The sequence below is a fragment of the Torulaspora delbrueckii genome, chromosome 1 (assembly GCF_000243375.1).
Source record: "Torulaspora delbrueckii CBS 1146 chromosome 1, complete genome".
NCBI classification, from domain to species: Eukaryota; Fungi; Ascomycota; class Saccharomycetes; order Saccharomycetales; family Saccharomycetaceae; genus Torulaspora; species Torulaspora delbrueckii.
Window position 1 is genome coordinate 637,053 of NC_016501.1, and position 20,953 is coordinate 658,005.

At 42.0% G+C, this 20,953-nt stretch overlaps 11 protein-coding genes across 11 annotated transcripts; 6 read left to right on the plus strand and 5 right to left on the minus strand.

Moving 5' to 3' along the window:
* Positions 1 to 82: 82 nt before the first annotated feature.
* On the plus strand, positions 83 to 1,684 carry DIT1 (Dit1p; the record flags this gene model as incomplete). Its single annotated transcript, XM_003678853.1, has 1 exon — positions 83 to 1,684. The coding sequence occupies one exon, from the start codon at positions 83 to 85 to the stop codon at positions 1,682 to 1,684; it is 1,602 nt and encodes a 533-aa protein (XP_003678901.1).
* Positions 1,685 to 2,059: 375 nt separating this feature from the next.
* Positions 2,060 to 2,575, minus strand: RPB7 (DNA-directed RNA polymerase II subunit RPB7; the record flags this gene model as incomplete). Its single annotated transcript, XM_003678854.1, has 1 exon — positions 2,060 to 2,575. One exon carries the CDS (start codon positions 2,573 to 2,575, stop codon positions 2,060 to 2,062), a length of 516 nt encoding a protein of 171 aa, XP_003678902.1.
* Positions 2,576 to 2,824: 249 nt separating this feature from the next.
* On the plus strand, positions 2,825 to 3,319 carry MRPL23 (mitochondrial 54S ribosomal protein uL13m; the record flags this gene model as incomplete). The annotated part of the gene is made up of 1 exon (XM_003678855.1): positions 2,825 to 3,319. One exon carries the CDS (start codon positions 2,825 to 2,827, stop codon positions 3,317 to 3,319), a length of 495 nt encoding a protein of 164 aa, XP_003678903.1.
* A 203-nt stretch (positions 3,320 to 3,522) lies between these two features.
* Positions 3,523 to 7,191, minus strand: RPB2 (DNA-directed RNA polymerase II subunit RPB2; the record flags this gene model as incomplete). Its single annotated transcript, XM_003678856.1, has 1 exon — positions 3,523 to 7,191. One exon carries the CDS (start codon positions 7,189 to 7,191, stop codon positions 3,523 to 3,525), a length of 3,669 nt encoding a protein of 1,222 aa, XP_003678904.1.
* Positions 7,192 to 7,438: 247 nt separating this feature from the next.
* Positions 7,439 to 8,143, plus strand: MRP20 (mitochondrial 54S ribosomal protein uL23m; the record flags this gene model as incomplete). Its single annotated transcript, XM_003678857.1, has 1 exon — positions 7,439 to 8,143. One exon carries the CDS (start codon positions 7,439 to 7,441, stop codon positions 8,141 to 8,143), a length of 705 nt encoding a protein of 234 aa, XP_003678905.1.
* Positions 8,144 to 8,205: 62 nt separating this feature from the next.
* On the minus strand, positions 8,206 to 8,844 carry ATG40 (Atg40p; the record flags this gene model as incomplete). Its single annotated transcript, XM_003678858.1, has 1 exon — positions 8,206 to 8,844. The coding sequence occupies one exon, from the start codon at positions 8,842 to 8,844 to the stop codon at positions 8,206 to 8,208; it is 639 nt and encodes a 212-aa protein (XP_003678906.1).
* A 355-nt stretch (positions 8,845 to 9,199) lies between these two features.
* PDR5 (ATP-binding cassette multidrug transporter PDR5) lies at positions 9,200 to 13,729 on the plus strand (the record flags this gene model as incomplete). Its single annotated transcript, XM_003678859.1, has 1 exon — positions 9,200 to 13,729. The coding sequence occupies one exon, from the start codon at positions 9,200 to 9,202 to the stop codon at positions 13,727 to 13,729; it is 4,530 nt and encodes a 1,509-aa protein (XP_003678907.1).
* A 128-nt stretch (positions 13,730 to 13,857) lies between these two features.
* On the minus strand, positions 13,858 to 15,189 carry ISN1 (IMP 5'-nucleotidase; the record flags this gene model as incomplete). The annotated part of the gene is made up of 1 exon (XM_003678860.1): positions 13,858 to 15,189. One exon carries the CDS (start codon positions 15,187 to 15,189, stop codon positions 13,858 to 13,860), a length of 1,332 nt encoding a protein of 443 aa, XP_003678908.1.
* Positions 15,190 to 15,784: 595 nt separating this feature from the next.
* On the plus strand, positions 15,785 to 17,434 carry PNS1 (Pns1p; the record flags this gene model as incomplete). Its single annotated transcript, XM_003678861.1, has 1 exon — positions 15,785 to 17,434. One exon carries the CDS (start codon positions 15,785 to 15,787, stop codon positions 17,432 to 17,434), a length of 1,650 nt encoding a protein of 549 aa, XP_003678909.1.
* Positions 17,435 to 17,565: 131 nt separating this feature from the next.
* MTR10 (mRNA transport regulator MTR10) lies at positions 17,566 to 20,457 on the minus strand (the record flags this gene model as incomplete). Its single annotated transcript, XM_003678862.1, has 1 exon — positions 17,566 to 20,457. One exon carries the CDS (start codon positions 20,455 to 20,457, stop codon positions 17,566 to 17,568), a length of 2,892 nt encoding a protein of 963 aa, XP_003678910.1.
* A 182-nt stretch (positions 20,458 to 20,639) lies between these two features.
* On the plus strand, positions 20,640 to 20,921 carry SME1 (mRNA splicing protein SME1; the record flags this gene model as incomplete). Its single annotated transcript, XM_003678863.1, has 1 exon — positions 20,640 to 20,921. One exon carries the CDS (start codon positions 20,640 to 20,642, stop codon positions 20,919 to 20,921), a length of 282 nt encoding a protein of 93 aa, XP_003678911.1.
* Positions 20,922 to 20,953: the final 32 nt, after the last annotated feature.

Consider the following 20,953-nt stretch of genomic DNA (forward strand, 5'->3'; position numbering starts at 1 on the left):
CGATTGATATCTCAATTATTATTATATTGTACAATAAGAAGACATCCAAGGAAAAGGAATAGGTAAGTTATTTCAAGCCAAAATGACGTGTACCAAAAAATCCGTAACGGTGACCGAAGTGGTTAAGTCTGATTCTTATTTGAAAAAACCAATTTTGGACTCCAAGAATGATATTGGAATTCCACATAAACTCAGTGATCTTTCTACATATAGCAAATTCTTGGCTCTCTATACCAGGGACCCTGAAGATGCTGGTTATTATTCCATAGAAGAGAAACAAGGCTGCAAAATCAAAGATAAATGGAGTGAGCTCATTGAATTTATCAAAGAGACGGAGCCTGTCCCAGCCTCCATCAATGAAAATGTCGTCGAATTCAATATTCCGGCAAGCGTTGCCGATCAATTTACTTGCTCTTTGGGTTTGCCAATCAAAGTCTCTGAGTATATGAAAGAAAACGAAAATCAGATCAGAGGATGTGTGACAACTATCGAAAATGAAAATGACTTCAACGATTGGTTCATATTTCATATTCTGGATCAATCTCGTTTGCGCTTAAGTGAAGTGCCAACTAAGAACACTGATGATAGGTATCATGAGAGCTTCGCTGATTTTTTTGAGCAAGCACTCAAGAACACTATAGTTAATGACCAGTGGGAAGCAGGTGGACGTGATTATTTCATTGAACGTGTCAGGTATTTCACTGACAGACACTTGAAAATTGAGTGTGTGTTGCCTGCATTCCCATGTAAATCCTCAAACTTTGATAAAGTTGGAGGTCTTGTTCCAGATAAAGGTGAGGAATTGGCCTTAAGAAGATTGATTAAAGCCACGCAAGATGCCGCGAAAATATATCCACCTGGAATGAAGGTTTGGATCGTCAGTGATGGACATGTCTTCTCTGACTGTATCGGAGTGGATGATGACATAGTCAGCACTTATACCGCGCAACTTCACCAGCTGTATGAAAAGGTCAAGATTCCTGGAGTTGATGCCATTGGCTTTTGCGGACTGAACGACTTGTTCTTTGGTGGAGCCGCTGCCTCAAACTTCAATTTCAAATTTATAGAGGAGGTGAAGCTCAATCACTATACGGGTACTCAAATCTGCTCAGTTTCTGACGTTTCAAGAGCTATCATGATGAAGGGATGCGACACAGATGATGGCAGGTTGAGAAAACAAATAAGCATTGATGGGCATCCAAGATTGCACCTTTATAGGGGCTTCTCTCGTTTTATGATGGAAGACCTCTCTCGTTTGCCATTCTTCAAGGACACATCTAGAAAGGGATTCAAAAAGATAATCTCGAAGATTGCCTTCAATATGATTCGAAGGAACGATGCTTACTCTAATCTTGTCGAGCTCATTTTCCCCCATCACATGAGATTGTCGATCCATGCACACACTAACAGTGGTCCAAAATTTGGGATCAAAGTCATTTCGCCTGAGCAATGTCACACTGTTAAATCCCTTGAAGATATTGAAGAGCCCAAATTTGAAGACCTGTTGCATATCCCAACTCCATGGCACAACTGTGTTGTGAAGATCGACGGGAAACGATACGTCTTAACAAAATCTAGTATTGTCAGGGAAGCTCTCGAAAATGGCTCTTACGAGGGTGAATGGATTGAGACTTCCCTTGAAAGTGGTGAAGGTGGTCACTTCGTCATAACCAAAGCCAATTAGACAGTTATTTTTTTTTTGTAGCTGTTTGGTTTCCACTTGCTATTCGTTCGATTTAGTGCTCCTATTATGGTTTCATCCATCATTTTCGAGTTTTATTTTGATGGTTTATTCCGCAGATTTAATACCTGACACGCAGCCATCCTTTCTATAGCTTATCACAACTATCATAATCTTATTTAGCTTCAGCTCTTCGACAAAGACTCTACCATAGAAAAAAAGAATACAATCGCACTTATTGCTTCAAAAGGTCAGGAGACCTCTCATAAGGTGACTAGAGTGAGTTATTTCGTTGATTATCATTACCTCTATCAAGTTCTTGGATAAATCACCTGGATCAGAATTAGTGATATACACTTCAAAATCGCCAAAATGTCTTCATATAGCACCCAAGTAATCCTCCTTGATACTACCAATAGCATGGATGGAGCTAACTTGACTTATACAACCTTCGATCTTAACTCTAATTCTGCTCTTGATGGTAATCACATCCTCGGAACTTTGGTAAGATGGCGGATTTGAACCCGCATTGAATATCAAATCTTGTGGCATCAAATGCTTAGTAACAAATACTTTCATAGGTCCTACTTGGACTTCAAAACCATGTTGTGAACAGGAGACCACAGTTCCATCGACAACTTCACCTCTGAATGGTTTAAAGACCACAGCTCTATATCTGACGATGAAGTCGGCTGAACCATCTGTCGGAAGAATTCTACCACGCTCGATATCAATTTTATCATAGTCGAGTACACAGAGAATATATCCAAACTTACCGGTACAGGAACCCTCGACCTCCTGCAAAAGCTTAGTCTTCAGGTAATCCTTCATATGTGGACCGAAAAATGATGGATGAAGTGTAATATTGAGCGAAAGATCCTTGATGAAAAACATTCTGAACACAAATGGAGGACCTCAGGTGGGCAATTGATCAACTATTAACCTTTCAAACGAGCTATTCGAGCCAATTGATACCTCTAATAGCTTGTAGTCTCATACTTTGACTATTTTTCGTCAAAGATCCACATTAATTTGACATCGCTCGTTAGCTGTGAGATTTTTTTTCACATAATGAAATAAAACCACTGCTCACAGTTGAAGAGCATCATCAATTGACTCGGTGCCGTTCAGGATCTCGTCTAGATGTCTCAAAAAGTTGGTCATTCGTCTCTAGCATTTGCTCGCCTATGGCATCATGTTGATTTGGCAAGGGACAAGAGAACGTTGGGTAGATTAGCCTCGGCTATTGCGATAACGTTGATTGGGAAGCATAAGCCAGTTTACCATCAAAGTCAAGATTGTGGGGATTATGTTGTAGTGAGTAATTGTCAAAGATTGCGTGTTACTGGTAAAAAGCTCGAACAGAAAACCTACTGGTCGCATTCGTCAAAGCCAGGTCACTTAAAGTTGAGAACAATGGAAAAGGTTGTGGCCGACAAAGGGTTTGGTGAGATTTTAAAGAAGGCTGTCAGTGGTATGTTGCCCAAAAACAAACTGCGTAAACCCAGATTGGAGAGGCTCAAGGTATTCGACGGTGCCGATCATCCTTACAAGCAGAACATAACTGCGTTCGTGTACGATCAACCGTACGTGCAGTCTAAACTTAAACAACTCAAAGCCAGTGAAGAGGTCAAATGATTGCGTCCTAGCTGTATATCCTGTGTATAGATTATTAAAGATGTGGAAACAATTCAAAACGATAGTGTTTCTTTGGCTATATATTACATGTTTTTTTTTGGGTAAACTATGGCAAATTTGTCATCTCTGGAGAGTGATAATTCGCATAACAGTTTTAATAGTCATTATCATTCATGGACTTTTTTGTAGTGCCATGTAGCGGTTTAAAAATCTTTGGATCTATCAGTGTACAAACGGGGGGTAATGTTCATTGCCATTAGCTCTTGGAATAACAGTTTGGCAGCATATGGAATATTGATTTGATAGATGTCAATCTTGTTGTCACAACCTTTACATTCGAATTGGTTATGGTTCAATTTGGCAATAACACTCATCAACCCACAAATACCACAGATGTGAACTCTGAAGGCATCTGATGCCTCCATCAGTCTCTCCTTTAGGAAGGCCGCGGCACCATGTGCGATCATACAGTCACGTTCCATTTCACCGAATCTGAGACCACCATCTCTAGATCTACCCTCAACTGGCTGTCTTGTCAAAACTTGCATAGGACCACGTGCTCTCGCATGAATCTTGTCATCCACCATGTGTCTTAGACGTTGGTAGTACGTAGGACCGAAGAAGATTTGAGCCATCAACTTTTTACCAGTATGTCCATTGTACATGACTTCGAAACCACGAGATTGATAACCATGCTCACGTAGAAGCTTAGAAATACCTTCCACAGTAATGTCGGTGAATGGAGATGCGTCACCTTCGTTACCAGATAATGCTGCCACTTTACTAAGTAGACATTCGATTAAATGCGCGACCGTCATACGAGATGGAATGGCGTGGGGATTGATGATTAGATCTGGTACAATACCTTCAGCAGTGAATGGCATATCCTCTCTACCGTAAGTGATACCAATAGTACCTTTTTGACCGTGACGAGAGGCGAATTTGTCACCAATCTGAGGAACCTTGGTGGTTCTTACACGCACCTTGACGAATTTTAAACCATCTTGGTTGGTTGTTATCAAGACTTGATCAACAATACCGTTTTCAGTACTTCTTAATGGTGTTGAAGCATCACGCTTCGAGTGATATGCTGTTCTTTGACCCAATTCTTCTTCATCGGGTGATATTGGTGTAGTTTTACCAATGATAATATCTTCACCTGAGACTCTGACACCCGGTGCTATCAAACCGTCGTCATCCAACTTATCGTAAGTACCATGCTTCATCCTTAGAGTGTTTGTGCGTTGTGGTTTTTCGAATGTCTCGGTGATAGACATACCGTATTTCTTTTCTTGGTCCATGTAAGACCGGAAGAAAAGTGATCTGAATAATCCTCGATCGATCGAAGATTGGTTCATAATCATAGAATCTTCCTGGTTGTAACCAGAGTAACAAGCGATGGCGACAATGGCATTTTGGCCTGCCGGTAGTTCTCTGAACTTAAGGTATTCCATAGCACGTGTCGTACCCAATGGCTTTTGCGGATAGTATAGAATGTTTGCCATGGTATCCATACGGACATTGTAGTTGGTCAGGAAAACACCCATAGCTTGCTTACCCATAGCCGATTGGTAGGTGTTACGTGGAGATTGGTTGTGGTCAGGGAATGGAATTACGGATGCAGCAACACCGAGAATCATGGATGGATGAATTTCACAATGAGTAAAGGTCGTTGCATGCTGAGTGGCTCTAATACGCTTCGCTAAATCATCATCTTCATTAAATTCGTGAGCTTCCTGTACAGGTTCCAAATCTTCTGGTTGCATCGAAATCAAGATGGTTTCTTCTTCTTCGGCATCAATGTATTCTACCAAACCCTCGTTTAGCAACGAAGACCAGGTATAATCCTCAGAATCTTCGAAACCACCCTCTATATCCTGATATTCTGTTGCCATCAGTTTACCGATGTGTCCCTTCCTAACCTTTAGTTCCTTATGCCCAAGTGTTTCATCGTCTTCCACAATGAACAGTGGTCTATAGACTCTACCAGCGTCTGTAAAAATCTTCAATTCCTTTTCACGAATATCTCTAACCATGGAGACCTCTGGATTAATATCACCTTTTCTTCTTAAGGTTCTCAAAGTTTCCATCAATCTTGCTGGATTTCTGTGAACACCATGCCAGACACCATTCACAAAAACTCGGGTAGCATCCGGTGATTGATGAGGAACATAATCCTCCAATGGTTCCATACCCCATTCACTCAGGAAAGTGATGATTGGCATTGGATCAGTACCGACTGATATACATGACATCAGAGACAAATTCTTAACCAAACCACACGCTTGACCTTCGGGAGTCTCTGCAGGACAAACCAACCCCCAGTGAGTATTATGCAATTGACGTGGTTTAGCTAATTTACCATCACGACCAATTGGAGTGTTAGTTCTTCTTAAATGGGACAATGTTGACGAGTAGGTGTAACGGTTCAACACTTGAGAGACACCGGCTCTAGAAGACATGGCTTTCTTTTGTTCACCCCAGTTACCAGTGGCCAATGCGTATTTCAAACCAGATGTGATCGTCTTTGCGTTGATAGCTAATTTCATATTGAAATCCTTTGCCTCTTCGACAGTTCTTTGCATGTAACGGAAAATATCCTTTGTCAATTTTCTGAACAAAGTCTTGAAAAGTTGGGCTAACAATGGACCAGCCAGATCCAATCTTTTCTTACCAAAATGATCACGGTCATCCTGATCCTTACGGTCCAATGCACAAAGTAATAATCTATTAATCATGTAACCGAGGAAGAAAGCTTTTCTACTTTCGAAACCTTCTAGTTGTGTAATATGCGGTAGGAACTCCTTTTGCAAAATATCTCTTGCATACTGTATTCTCTTCTCCTTCTTGATACCTAGAGCGGTACCACGACGGCCGATGAAATCCAATGCAGTTTCACGATCCTGGATAACGAACCCATCTTCCACACATGGTTTCAACATTTCTAACATTTGCCAATCATTCACGTCATAACAAATATGTTCCAATATTTCACCATCAGGAATAATACCAAGGGCTCTGAAAATGATGACGATTGGGATATCTTGTTTGATATAGGGCAAAGTTGCCTTGATTGTACGAGCCGAACTACCTTCACGTCCGTAAAGTTTAACCTGCAATGTACTTATGAAACGAGAACCTTTTTCTAATGCGGATCTGATTTCAGCAACATGTGAGATAGGTGATGGAGCGGCTTTCTTGAAGACCTGGACGATATTACCTGCGGAACGTTCCTGTGCGATCAGGACTTTTTCGGATCCGTTGATAATGAAATAACCACCCATATCAAAAGGACACTCCTTCAATTTGTACAAGTCTAATTCGGTAGCGTCACTTAAGTAACAGTTCTTGGATCTCAACATGATAGGTAAACGTCCAATAAACACTTTCCCACTCTCACTGTCATCCTCCGATTCTTCTGCGATCAATTCATACTTCAATTCTCTGCCAGGAACATCTACAGCCTCGTATGTTCTCTTTTTAACATCGACAAACAAACCTGAAGAGTAGGTCAAATTACGCAGACGAGCCTCCTGTGGGTATAATGCATGTGTAACACCATCGGATTCGTTAACCATAGGTTTAGTCACGTAAATCTTTCCGAAACTGATCTCATATTTCCTACTAATATTATCTGCCTCGGTCGTGTGTTGCGCCAATTGTTCCAAGATCAACGTAGAGTCCTCCGAAATAATATCCTGTAAAGTATAATCAACAAACTGGTTAAAAGAGTCCAACTGTTGAGATACTAACCCCTTCTCCCTAAAGAACGCTGAGATGACGGCCCATGAGTCCTCCGCAGTGATTGGAGAGTTTTCATCCTCGTAACCATAGGGATCTTCGTTATAGTAATCATCCTCTGCTGCGGACATTTGTCTATCTCTTAATCACTGCACTCAAATCCCTACCACTCCGTAGGATCCTACTGGCAACCAATTTGTGAAGACTGTTTAACGCTCATCAAAGCCTTTGTTGTTCTTTAATTTGCCACCTTTGAAGGAAAAAATTTCACTCGCCCTCTAACGAATCGCCATCCACGATGAAATTTATCAACTCTTCAAAAGCTGAACCATTGAAAACTACTCTGGACGTAGGCTTAAACGTATTGAATACGTTCTGATGACTCGTGTGGTTAGTGGCAGAGCGCTTTCCCAGGTGGGACTTGCTGGGACCAGGTCTTTGGCGACAGTTGTGGAACCAAAAGTGAGAGTAAGTGACCAGATCCTGAACTGGTCTCGTGAAGCCATTGAGAGAGGTGATGCACATTTCAAAGTCGGTGGGACTAAACTATATTTTCCCAAGGCAAGAGTTATTCTATTGAGACCCAATGCTAAGCACACTCCCTATCAGGCTAAATTTATCGTGCCTAAGTCCTTCAACAAACTGGATTTAAGAGACTACTTATTCCACATCTATGGTTTAAGAGCAATGAACGTCACTACACAACTGTTACATGGTAAATACACCCGAGCAAACATCGCTTCTCCACGTTATAGAAGTCCCCAGGTTAAGAAGATGACTATCGATATGGCTGAACCGTTTATCTGGCCCGAAGAACCAAAACCAGAAGAAAACGGACTGTGGGATAGCACTTTCAACAAAAACAGAAATTTGTACCGTGAAGACGTATACCGCCCAGGCTCCGACCAATTCAAACCCTCGAAGGCATTTGACGGTGCCGTTGGTCCATTCAAACCAGTCGCACAACCTTTTATTCCAAAATTCCTGGGCAGAGAACTAAGAAATAGAAAGCAAAAATACCACGATAAACAAGCAAGAATGAATCAACTCATCAAGCTAGACAAGCATGGCGCTTCGCCTTAGAAAACTTGTACACTTGTAAATATTTTTATAATTTTTCACAATACGAACTAAACATGAAAAAGCTACTCAACATGATCCTTCTTAGAATCTAACAAGATATCTTCAAGCATATCATAGCCTTCAGAGAACCTAACGGGATCCACTCTAGGGGCGCCTGCACCCCTCGAGTGTAAGTAACCGCCCATCAAACGTGCCAAACCTACAACTTTTTCTTGCAACTCATTAAAACAACTCTCCAGATAATGCGTATCCGGAGACCTACAGGCTAATGAGACCCAAAACTTTGTAAATTCGCCAAACACAAACACACCTTCATCCGAGTCACTACTAGTGGCTGCGTAACGCAGCCATTTAGTCCACGAAACACTTGGATCATTAAGCTTACTCATCAAGAACACATACTTCCCGTCTTGGGTCTGCAGAAACAGCGTGAAGTCTCGCACAACCTCCGCGGTGAGCACACTACTGCCCACCACAGCCAACAATCCGCTAAAGGGTAGGTTGTTCAAGATACCACGGACAACAGCTCCTGGGAGCAACCCAAAGACCATACCATACAGCGACCAGTACTTGAGTTGCAAAACAAGAGTCGATAAGCTAGCAGAGCTCTCGCGGCGACCAACCACAGCCAACGTCTCAAGTGTAATCACCAGCGGAACCACAACAGACACCAGATACAGCAACAACGACCAAACCATCATACCGAGAGTTTGCAGTTTGATCCATTACAGAGTAGCCTTCCTTCCTTGCTTGCTCATCGAGATGAGAAAAGCGACTAAATCACTTTCCGCGGAAAGCGGCGAGGCGCTAATATCCACGGAGCTGGTGGACGCATCGCCATAGTTAAGAGTCATTTCGAAAAGCTGAAGGATGCGGCCGTAAGACGAGTCAATGGGCATCTTTCGGGGATCTAGTCGTTTAATGCGAGAGGCTGTCCGCTCATGCTCCGCGGAAGAAGGATGTGTCCCCCATTGTTAGAAACTTAACGCTTATTTAAGAGAGAAGAGATCGGCTTTTACTGATGAGAGAGGGTTCTTCTCTAGGAGGTCAGCGACCATGAGTGTTGAAGAAGCGAATGATACGTCTTCTGCTTCATCGAGTGTTCCCGCGTACCATGGGTTTGACTCTAAAGCGCAGGAGCATGTTAAGCAGCTTGCTCGCACGTTGAGTCAACAGAGTGGGATCGATGTCAATGATGGAAAAGATGAGGATCGTGCTGCGGACGGGAATATGGCTGACCGGTATTCTATCTTCTCGAATATGTCGAAGTCTGGTGTGAATCCCGTTTTTGACTCCGAGGATGGACATTATGATGAGAGATTGGATCCTACTTCAGATCAATTTGTGAGTGCAGCTTGGATTAAGAATATGTCGTATTTGGCCCTGGCTGATCCCGATTATTACAAACCTTATTCTTTGGACTGTTGTTGGAAAGATTTGAGTGCTTCTGGTGCTTCTGCGGATGTTGCGTATCAGTCTACCATTATGAATTTGCCTCGTAAAGTTGTAAGCTCTGTTTGGAGGTCAATTGTTCCTGCAAAGGAAGCTAATACGTTCCAAATTTTGAAACCAATGGATGGTATCATCAACCCTGGTGAATTACTTGTTGTGCTGGGAAGACCAGGTTCTGGTTGTACTACGCTTTTAAAATCGATTTCTGCGAATACTCACGGGTTTAAGGTCGGTAAGGAATCTCACATTGCTTACAAAGGTCTTTCGCCCGCAGATATTAACAAACATTTCCGTGGTGAAGTTGTTTACAACGCAGAAGCAGATATCCATTTACCACATTTGACAGTGTACCAGACGTTGTTGACAGTAGCTCGTCTAAGAACTCCACAGAACCGTATTAAAGGTGTTTCTAGAGAAGCCTGGGCGAACCACGTGACTGAGGTAGCCATGGCAACCTACGGTCTCTCACATACTAGAAACACCAAAGTCGGTAGTGAACTGGTTAGAGGTGTCTCTGGTGGTGAACGTAAGCGTGTTTCTATTGCAGAGGTGACTATTTGTGGGTCCAAGTTCCAATGTTGGGATAACGCTACTAGAGGGTTGGATTCTGCTACTGCACTTGAGTTTGTACGTGCTTTGAAAACTCAGGCTGATATTACGAATACTGCGGCTACCGTGGCCATTTATCAATGTTCTCAGGATGCTTACGATCTATTCGATAAAGTCTGTGTGTTGAGTGAAGGATATCAAATCTATTTCGGACCTGCAAAGGAGGCTAAGAAGTATTTCCAGGATATGGGTTACTACTGTCCTGATAGACAAACTACGGCTGATTTCTTGACGGCTGTGACAAGTCCCGCAGAGAGAATTATTAACGAAGAATTCACCAATAAACGTATCGCTGTGCCTCAAACGGCAGCTGAAATGTCCGAGTACTGGAGAAATTCGCCAAATTACAAACGTTTGCTCCAACAAATTGACACTAAAATGACTGAGAACGATGAAGATGAGCGCCAACGTATCAAGGATGCGCACGTAGCAAGACAGTCCAAGAGAGCTAGACCTTCTTCCCCATACACTGTTAGTTACATGATGCAGGTGAAATACTTGTTGATTCGTAATATATGGAGAATTAAAAATAGTTCCTCGATCGCATTGTTCCAAGTCATCGGTAATTCGGTGATGGCTTTCATTCTAGGTTCCATGTTTTACAAGATTATGTTGAAGGATACTACTGATACCTTCTATTTCCGTGGTGCCTCCATGTTTTTTGCCATTCTGTTCAATGCATTTTCTTCTTTACTGGAAATTTTCTCTCTTTACGAGGCTAGACCTATCACTGAGAAACACAGAACTTATTCTCTGTATCATCCAAGTGCCGATGCTTTCGCTTCGGTTCTTTCTGAGGTCCCCACTAAACTAATCACCTCCGTCTGTTTCAACATTATCTTCTATTTCTTGGTGAATTTCAGAAGAAACGGTGGACGGTTTTTCTTTTACTTCCTGATTAATATCATCGCCACTTTCACCATGTCTCATCTTTTCAGATGTGTTGGTTCCTTAACAAAGACTTTGACAGAAGCTATGGTTCCCGCTGCCGTTTTACTGCTAGCTTTGGCCATGTTCACAGGTTTTGCTATCCCAGAAACAAAAATGTTGGGTTGGTCTAAATGGATTTGGTACATCAATCCTCTTTCCTATCTGTTCCAATCTTTAATGGTAAACGAGTTCCATGGACGGAGATTTGTTTGTACTACATTCGTGCCTAGCGGTCCTGCCTACCAGAACATTTCTGGTACAGAAAGGGTTTGTGGTGCTGTTGGTGCTGAACCAGGTGCTGATTATGTCCTTGGTGATGCGTTCTTGAAGGTCAGTTACAACTACGTCAACGAACACAAATGGCGTGGGTTTGGTATCGGTCTTGGTTACGTGGTTTTCTTCCTAGCTGTTTACTTATTTTTATGTGAAGTTAATCAAGGTGCGAAACAAAAGGGTGAAATTCTGGTTTACCCATTGAACGTGGTTCGCAGATTAAAGAAAGAGCGTCAACTGCATAGCAAAACTGCCGCTGGTGATATTGAGAAAGCTGGCGGCGAGGATTCCGCTATTTCCGACAGGAAGATGTTGCAGGAGTCTTCTGAGTCCAGTTCAACTGACGAAGAAGGTGGATTAAATAAATCTAAAGCTATCTTTCATTGGAGAAATTTGTGCTACGATATCAAGATCAAGAAGGAAGATAGGCGTATCTTAAACAACGTCGATGGTTGGGTTAAACCTGGTACTTTGACCGCTCTAATGGGTGCATCTGGTGCTGGTAAAACTACTTTACTAGATTGTTTGGCTGACAGAACCACAATGGGTGTGATCACCGGTGAAATTTTCGTCAATGGTAGATTACGTGATGAATCGTTCCCAAGAACCATTGGTTACTGTCAACAACAAGATTTACATCTAAAGACTTCCACTGTGAGGGAATCTCTAAGATTCTCTGCCTACTTGCGTCAACCTGCCAAGGTCTCCATTGAGGAGAAAAATAAGTATGTTGAAGAAGTTATCAAGATTTTGGAAATGGAACATTATGCCGATGCTGTTGTTGGTGTTGCTGGTGAAGGTTTGAACGTCGAACAAAGAAAGAGATTGACCATCGGTGTTGAACTTGTCGCCAAGCCAGCACTTTTGGTTTTCTTAGATGAGCCTACTTCTGGTTTGGATTCGCAAACAGCCTGGTCCATTTGTCAATTGATGAGAAAGTTGGCCAATCATGGTCAAGCAATTTTGTGTACCATTCATCAACCTTCTGCCATGTTAATGCAAGAGTTTGATCGTTTACTATTCATGCGTCGTGGTGGTGAAACGGTTTATTTCGGAGATTTGGGTGAGGGATGTACAACCATGATCAACTATTTCGAGAGTCACGGTTCGGGTAAATGCCCACCATCCGCAAACCCTGCGGAATGGATGCTGGAAGTTGTTGGTGCTGCCCCAGGTAGTCACGCTAACCAGGATTATCATGAGGTTTGGAGAAATTCTGAAGAGTACAAGGCTGTACAAGAAGAACTGGATAGCATGGAAAGAGAGCTACCCAATACCACGGGCCAGCTCATTGATGATGATGAAAGGCACAAGGCATATGCTGCATCATTGATGTATCAGATTAAGATGGTCAGTGTCCGTTTGTTCGAACAGTACTACAGATCTCCAGACTATCTATGGCCCAAGTTCTTTTTAACCATTTTCAACAATCTCTTCATTGGTTTCACTTTTTTCAAAGCTGATAGATCAATGCAGGGTATGCAAAATCAAATGCTGTCCATCTTCATGTACACGGTTATTTTCAACACTTTACTTCAACAATACCTGCCTGCCTTCGTTCAACAAAGAGATTTGTATGAGGCAAGAGAACGTCCATCAAGAGTTTTCTCCTGGAAAGCGTTCATTACTTCGCAAATTCTTGTGGAAGTACCATGGAACATACTGGCAGGGACGCTGGCTTTCCTGATTTACTACTACCCTGTCGGTTTCTATGCAAATGCTTCGGCTGCAGGACAATTACACGAGAGAGGTGCGCTTTTCTGGTTATTCTCCATTGCTTTCTACGTTTACATTGGTTCAATGGGTATACTCTGTATTTCATTCATGGACTTAGCTGCATCAGCAGCCAATTTAGCCTCTTTGCTGTTTACGATGTCATTGTCATTCTGTGGTGTTTTGGCTACATCACAAGCGATGCCACGTTTCTGGATTTTCATGTACAGAGTTTCTCCGCTAACGTACTTTATCGATGCTCTATTGGCTCTCGGTATCGCTAACGTTAACGTTGAATGTTCAGATTACGAATACTCTAAATTTGCACCCGCTGGCGGTCAAACATGTGGTGAATACATGGCTCCTTATATCCAGATGGCTGGTACAGGTTACTTGGCAGATCCTATGGCTACTGACGAATGTAGGTTCTGTCAATTTTCGAAGACTAACGATTTCTTAGCCACTGTCAGTTCTAATTACGACAGAAGATGGAGAAATTATGGTATCTTCATCTGCTATATCGCTTTCGACTATATTGCAGCTGTCTTCCTCTACTGGCTCTCCAGAGAACCAAAGAAGACTAAGCTTGGTAAGAAAAAGCAACAATAGACTTAATAATCTCAAAAATACCCCCACTGATAATATTTCCAATTTTCGTGACCTTTATAATGGGTTTTTAGACTTTCCTGTAAACAATATAGATACAAGAGAAAGGATTTTTTTACCTTCTTAACAGGCTAATCGGCCAATAGTCTACGTAGATTCGTTACAGTTTCAGCTGGCGAAGCGATCCATAAAGTACAACCAGCCAAACGGGCCTTGAAATCATTCGCTGATCCAACAGGCGCAAATTGATCACCCACATGGAGTGTCTCACATGGTTTTATTGGATCATGAGGACTATAGTAGTTCTGAAGTACACGTAAACCCAAATCCTTACCACCTATGTCGCACCAAACGTCACTTCCACCATCAAAACAGCTAAATTTTATACGTCTAGCAGGTGGGAAAGTCTCCAAAGTTGTCTGTAAAGTGAGAACCACTTCTTCCAACTGCTCCCTTTCGAGCTTGACTTGGACCTGACTTTGAGTCGCAACGTCAAATTTTTCACCTGGCACTATCCCAACAGCTCTCTTCTTTCTCACAATTACAGTCTCCCCAGGCAAATGTAACCTATCTCTTAAACTTTTTAACGTCTTTTCTGCGAAATCTAGTGTTTGATCCATGTCAGACAATTTCCACTCAGTCATATGGGGCAATAACCATTCTCCCTGTTCTACAGTTTGAAATCCAAATTCGCCTTCATCATTTTCATGATACCGGAACAAATAATTTGATTCACCACCCATTACGGTTAAATTGTGTTTCTGTTCCATTGTCAGGTCAGATGCATCATGAACTGCCACAATAAGTCCCTTTAATCTATGTTCATACTGTACAGGTTCATCATATCCGGCCGCTGTAACGATCCCGACACGAATGTTTGCCGCCAGAAGCCTCACAATGTAGAAGATCACTGGACTAGACGAATTAAGAGATCCTCCGTCTTCGTAAAGCGTAACGTCACCATCAAAAGTCACCAATTTCAATTGGTTGTGGTGATACTTTCTTCTCTTATCGACGAAATAAAAGATCTGCGCGGTATTAAGGATCCTTCTCACATCGTTAAAACTTGGTGCAACCATCCTACGCTCCGAGATCCCCCTCTGAGAATCCTCCCACAAGAATGCCTTTTCAAGGGGCAATTCAGTGAAAAAACTACCAATCGTTGGAACTAGCTGATTCAACCGGGACTTGCCCATAAGGTCATACCTCACTTCAGTATCATCATTCTCCTCCAATTGACCATTTCTTGAGTCGAAATCAATCTTGTTAGCCACTAGATTCTGAATATCCTTAAAAATCTCTGCGTATTGCGACCTAACTCGCTGTGTGGTGGTCAAATCATCCACATCGTGCGACACAGCATGCAGCACAAAAGGTGTGGCCAGCAAACCTTTAATCCAGTCTACAAACCCGTCCTTGCGGTGACTCTTTAAATGATATTCCACCCTATATCTCGATGACATCCTCAATAAAACTAACAGTAGCTTTCTACAGGTCTCTAGCTGCTAGATCTGATTCAAACGTGGTCAAATTTACATTAATTAGTCTTAAGAGGTGAATATTTTAGATCAGAGTCCGAATTTACCCGGCTGTACGGTTTCGGCGCCAAAACCAATAAAAAGACCATCATACGTCACTTCAAGAGCATGAGAAGCCGTTAATACGTTCTAAACCACTAGTATTATGCTGGAAACTACCTTTCTTGCTTTCGATATTGCTCAAAACGACCAAAACTCGACCAAATACTCCAAATCAATCAATTTCTTCCGGAGAAGTCGCTACCAACTCATCCCAACCACTCCCCAAACCATCTGACATCTTTCGAGACATCTTGGTCGACCTTTAACCTCTGTTTTATCCAAATTCGATTACTTTGTTGTTGTTTGTTCAGCCTTGCAAGATTTGATGCAAAGAAAAACCTTTTCATCGCAAAGAAACCTGTAAGGGGATTCATCGGTTCAAAAAGGAAGACAAGTATATAAACCAACCAGAAGACCAGTATTGGTGTGCTAATAGATTGGCAAACTAACGTATAGATAGAAGGTTTGGCATAGAAGAATGAGTGAGAAATACAAACCACCTAGTCGACCACCTCCAAGTTACGGCAATGGTCCAAATGGTCAGGGTCCTTTCCAGGACAATTCTGCAGAATATTATAATCAGCAGCCTCAGCAACAAGAGGGTGCTCAACAGCCTGCTGATCAAGGACAAGGTAATCAGTACAATTTTAGACAAGACCAGTACTATAACTTGAACGCTCAAAGTGAAGGAGCTCCAATCGGAAGTTTTGAGGAGGCTTTCCCAACCGATGATAAGCCCAAATGGAATGACTGGCCGTTTACGATCTTTTTCTTGCTCTGCGTGGCGGCATTTATCGTTGTGGCTAGTATTACTTTGAGAGGCTGGGCTCAAACTTACTCGCAGACTGGGTCTGGTATTTACAATGGCACCGATACGGGTACTTTGAACACTAATTCTGCGGTTCTATTGGTTTTCGCTGTTGTGCTGGCTCTGGTATTTTCATTTTTGGGAATTCTGCTGTGTCGTTTGTACCCAAAGTTCTTCATCTACTGTGGTATGATTGTGAACATCGTGGCAGGTTTAGGTACCGCTATCATGTACCTGGCCCTAAGATACTGGTCTGCCGGTATTGTTTTTCTGGTGTTCACACTTCTGACCGCGTTCTTTTACTGGCAGATGAGGTCCAGAATTCCTTTCAGTGTTGCAGTGTTGAAAACCGTCATCGATGCAATGAAGAAGTGCCCACAAACTTTGTTGGTCTCTTTCATTGGTACTATCGTTGCAGGAGCATTCGGTGTACTCTTTTCGGCTGTGATCGTCGCCACTTACATCAAGTTCGACCCAAAGGAGAACAACGCAGGGTGCGACGTTAATGGAGGAGGTTGTTCTAACTCCAAAAAGATTGGTCTGTTAGTATTGGTTTTCTTCTGTGGTTATTACATCAGTGAAGTGATCAAGAATGTCATCCATTGCACAGTTTCTGGTATTTACGGATGTTGGTACTATATGTCCAAGTCTGATCAGGGTATGCCAAGATGGCCTGCTTTGGGCTCATGGAGAAGGGCCATGACTTATTCTTTCGGATCCATTTGCTTTGGTTCATTGATCGTTGCCCTCATTGAGACTTTAAAGCAAATTATCAATCTTGCCAGGCAGAGCTTGATTGGTAACGGTAATGGAGCAGCAGCTCAAATTGGATTTATGATCCTTGGATGGATCGTCAATTTCCTGCAGTGGTTGGCCTCTTATTTCAATCACTACGCTTATGCGTTCATTGCTTTATATGGGAGACCTTACTTGAAGTCTGCGAAGCAGACTTGGTATATGCTAAGAGAAAAGGGTATGGACGCTTTGATCAACGATAATTTGATCAATGTCGCGCTAGGTCTGTACACATTGTTCGCAAGTTACATGTCAGCCTTACTTGCCTTTTTGTATTTGAGATTTACGCAACCCGCTTACAACTCGTCCGGTAGTTTCAATGCACCTCTAATTGCTTTCTCATTTCTCATCGCCATGCAAATCAGTAATATTGCAAACGAAACCATAAGATCCGGTACTTCTACTTTCTTCGTCGCACTGGGCAATGATCCCGAAGTTTTCCATGCCTCATACCCTGAGAGGTTCGACGAGATCTTCAGAGCTTATCCCGATGTTTTGAAGAAGTTGAGTCACCAAGACGTCTAACTAATTTATTTTTCTAATCAGTTTAATAATAATATTACTACATGTTAATAATTGCATGATTCATGGTCAGATGGTCAAAGCGCATTTGACAGAGTCTACATACCCTTATGGAAGTTCTCTATAAAGAAATCTCAGTAGCATCTGGGATTCACATTCTTCCTCAGATACCATGCAATAAATGTCCTTATTCCCTCTCTCACTTTACGATAATCCTTTTGATTTAAGCCGTTAACAACTGTTTCACTTAAATTATCTTTCTCCTTTGTCGTAACTGATCCTAATTGTTCGACAGTCTGAAATACCCATTGTGCACAAATCATAGGATCGTTGTTGTTCAGTTCGCACGCCAATCTAAAGCACTTGACTATACAGCTAACAGCATCCGAATGGGTTGTGAGCTCAAAATTGGTGACGAGTCCAATAAATAGAGAAGTTATTATTGTAGAGCCCCTCGCGACAACAATCTCTTTCAATATCTGCTGTCTCCATTCTTCTGGGACCTCACTGATCGCAACAGTAGAGATAGGTGGTGTCCTGAAACCCCATGATAATAGGTCATCCAAGCAACGTAATATCAGAACATAAGCGTCATAGTTTTCCACTCTTGTCACACTTTTTAGAGCGACATCGGCAGTACTGCCTAACAATTCACTTGATAATAGGAATTCCTTGGGGTAAAACATAATAAGGTCTGAGATCATGGAGAAGAAATCCATGATGGACTCATAATGGTCATTTATCCGTTCGGTTTGAATTTTGTTGAAGTTTTGAATGAAAGTGTTACTTTGGGTCACAGCAAAATGCCACACCGCATCTTTCAGTTGAGTTGGAACAGGCAGCGCTTCGTCGTCACCGTAGACAATAATAATTGAACCCGAGCACCATAGGTACGAGCCCAAGCCTGTTGCGGCGTAACCTTGAGCGAGAAACTCTGCCACCGGTACTAGAATAGGCTCACAGAACAAGTGGAATTTCTCGAAGAGCCTTCTTAAAAGCTTTGTAGCACGTTCGACTATGACATTGTCGGATAAGGCTCCACAATCGATCAATAAAGTGCTCAACGAGTTCCAAATAAATTCGATTTGTGGAAGTAAAGGTTCTGGTCCCTGTTGAGGATATTCATTTTTTGGCTTCAATTCCTCAAAGGTCGCATAGACGAGATCGATCTTATCAGCGATAAGAGCACTAAACGCCGTAGGATCAGCCTTCCATTTTGGAACTATGTCATTGATTTTCGAAAAACAGTCATCCAGCAGTTTCTGCAGCACTGCAGATATTTTATCGGGGGATTGCTTGTCTATCACAGCGCTCAAACCTTGGCACAGTTCAAATTGAGATTCAATATCTAGGATACTTCCCACATTGAAATAAAAATCATAGAGCTGATCGATGTAGTCACTGAGTAAACTTGAACAATCTGTGCAGAGAAACATCAGAGCATGAGAAGATGCTGTTATAATGTCGGGATTTTTTTGACCCTCATTGAAACCATTGAATATGTAATCTAACTGCATCTTTAGCATCTCGGGATGTTTGGCCGTCCATTCGGTGTATCTTCCAAGAACCAAGGTAGAAGCATATCTTATCTTTGGATGTTCCGGTAGACTGCACAAAATCTGAAAGATTTGAGGTAGTTGATTGTTCTCGGAGAGTGAAATCTCTTGAGCCATTGTTCTCAAAGAGAAAAGAGGAGCTTCCAATTCTTGCCAAGACCCACCTTTGTTGACAGCTTCTTTGATTCTTGTCAAAGGCTGATTTAATGCACGGGAGGTTCCAATAACCGCTGCGCAGTCTTTAAGAACACTACCCATGTGGTATCTAAAATCCTTGAATTTGTCTTCGCTTTCACTCGAGTCGAATTGATCAGTAGGATATTGTAAATGTCTGATTATGCCGCTGATCAAATTCTCAAAGATCGGCACATACTGTTCTTTTGATTGTTGATATCTTGGTAAAACCAGGTTTTGCTTAAGACTAAACCAGAAAGGGAATGTGTAGGCAGCGATGTCTAGATCGGAGTTTTTGCAAGTAAACATCAGCAGGGCAGTGACAATTGGCTTATAAACATCTGGTGATTTAGAAATGAAAACACTCCACGCTTCACCAGCTTCCACGAACAAACGTGTAAGCCCCTCCATAATTTCATAGTCAAGGTCATCCTCTTGGGCCACTAGAAGGTTAGGAAGTAGTTTGATCTGTAGTTGCATAAGCTGTTCGTAAAGAGCCAAAACTAGTTGTTCGTTAGGGGCATCTCTGCTTTCTCTCAATATCACGGAAAGACATTCAACAGCGGCATCGAAGGTCTCGGAAGACTCGTCTGGCCCTTGGAGTAAGGATTCGAATACAAGTGATATCAGTGGCCTCACAGATAGGAGTTGGTCAACAGGAAATTCAAACGACCATGACGTTAGACAATGCATGATTTTTTCTAAAGTGATATCGGACTCACTTTGTTGCTGGGACTTCAGGATGTCCACACATGAGATCAAAAAGTTCAACACATCCTCTGCAATTGTATTTATAAGTTCGTGAGTCCTTGAATTGAATTCGTTCTCACTCAAAGGTGTTGATCCGATGTCAAGTGTCTCCTCTGGTAAAATTCTCAGAAAACCCAATAGTTTAGAGGGATAGGGATTCAGGCAATGAATGATTTCCACAATAGGATCCCTCCACTGAATAAACTGAATTGCCAGACGTGCTAGCGCAACACTCAGTTGTGTAATGACCAATTTCTGGTTATGCAAAATTAATAGATTTAGTAAAGACGTCTTGAACTCCATCAGATTGCCTTCTAACTGGGATAAATCGTAAGTGACTTTATTTCTCAAAGTTTGAGCTGCAAATACATGAAGTTCCAAAAAAGAGGGATCAACAGTGGTAAGTACATCATGGCATATGGTCCACGCCGCAGCCGATTTCTGAAAGTCCTCAAGGAAATGCAGGGCCTCATTCTTCTTCTCCTGAGTAGCATTCGAAGAGACGCATTGTAGTGCCTTCTGAACGTCTGCTACTTGAAAAGACATAGCGGTTTGAGCTCTTCTACGCGCTTTAATTCTTAGCGATGGTTGAAACTAATCAATTAAGAGCATCTTCAATATTTTTCAAAATAATGAAAATTTGAGATATTATGACCGAACAATTGATCCTTCAACGAACATCATTGTAAAGCATTCAGCTCACCCGCAAACTCTCTATCAAGACCAAGATGTCCTCTAAATCTAAAGCTATGGTTCCACCAATAAATTGCATATTTGATTACCTCCAACAGCAGACATTAGTGACGTTTTGGCTATTTGAACAAGTTGGGATAAGGATAAGAGGCAAGATAAGCGGCTTCGATGAATTCATGAACGTGGTTATCGATGATGCTTTGGAGATACCAGTGGATCCCAAGACCGGTGTCGAAGATATCGAAAAGGGCAGGAAACTAGGAAAGATACTCTTGAAAGGCGATAATATTACTTTGATTACTTCCGTAGACGATTGAAGGTTGTTGTCCGTTGCATATTTACAGGAAAG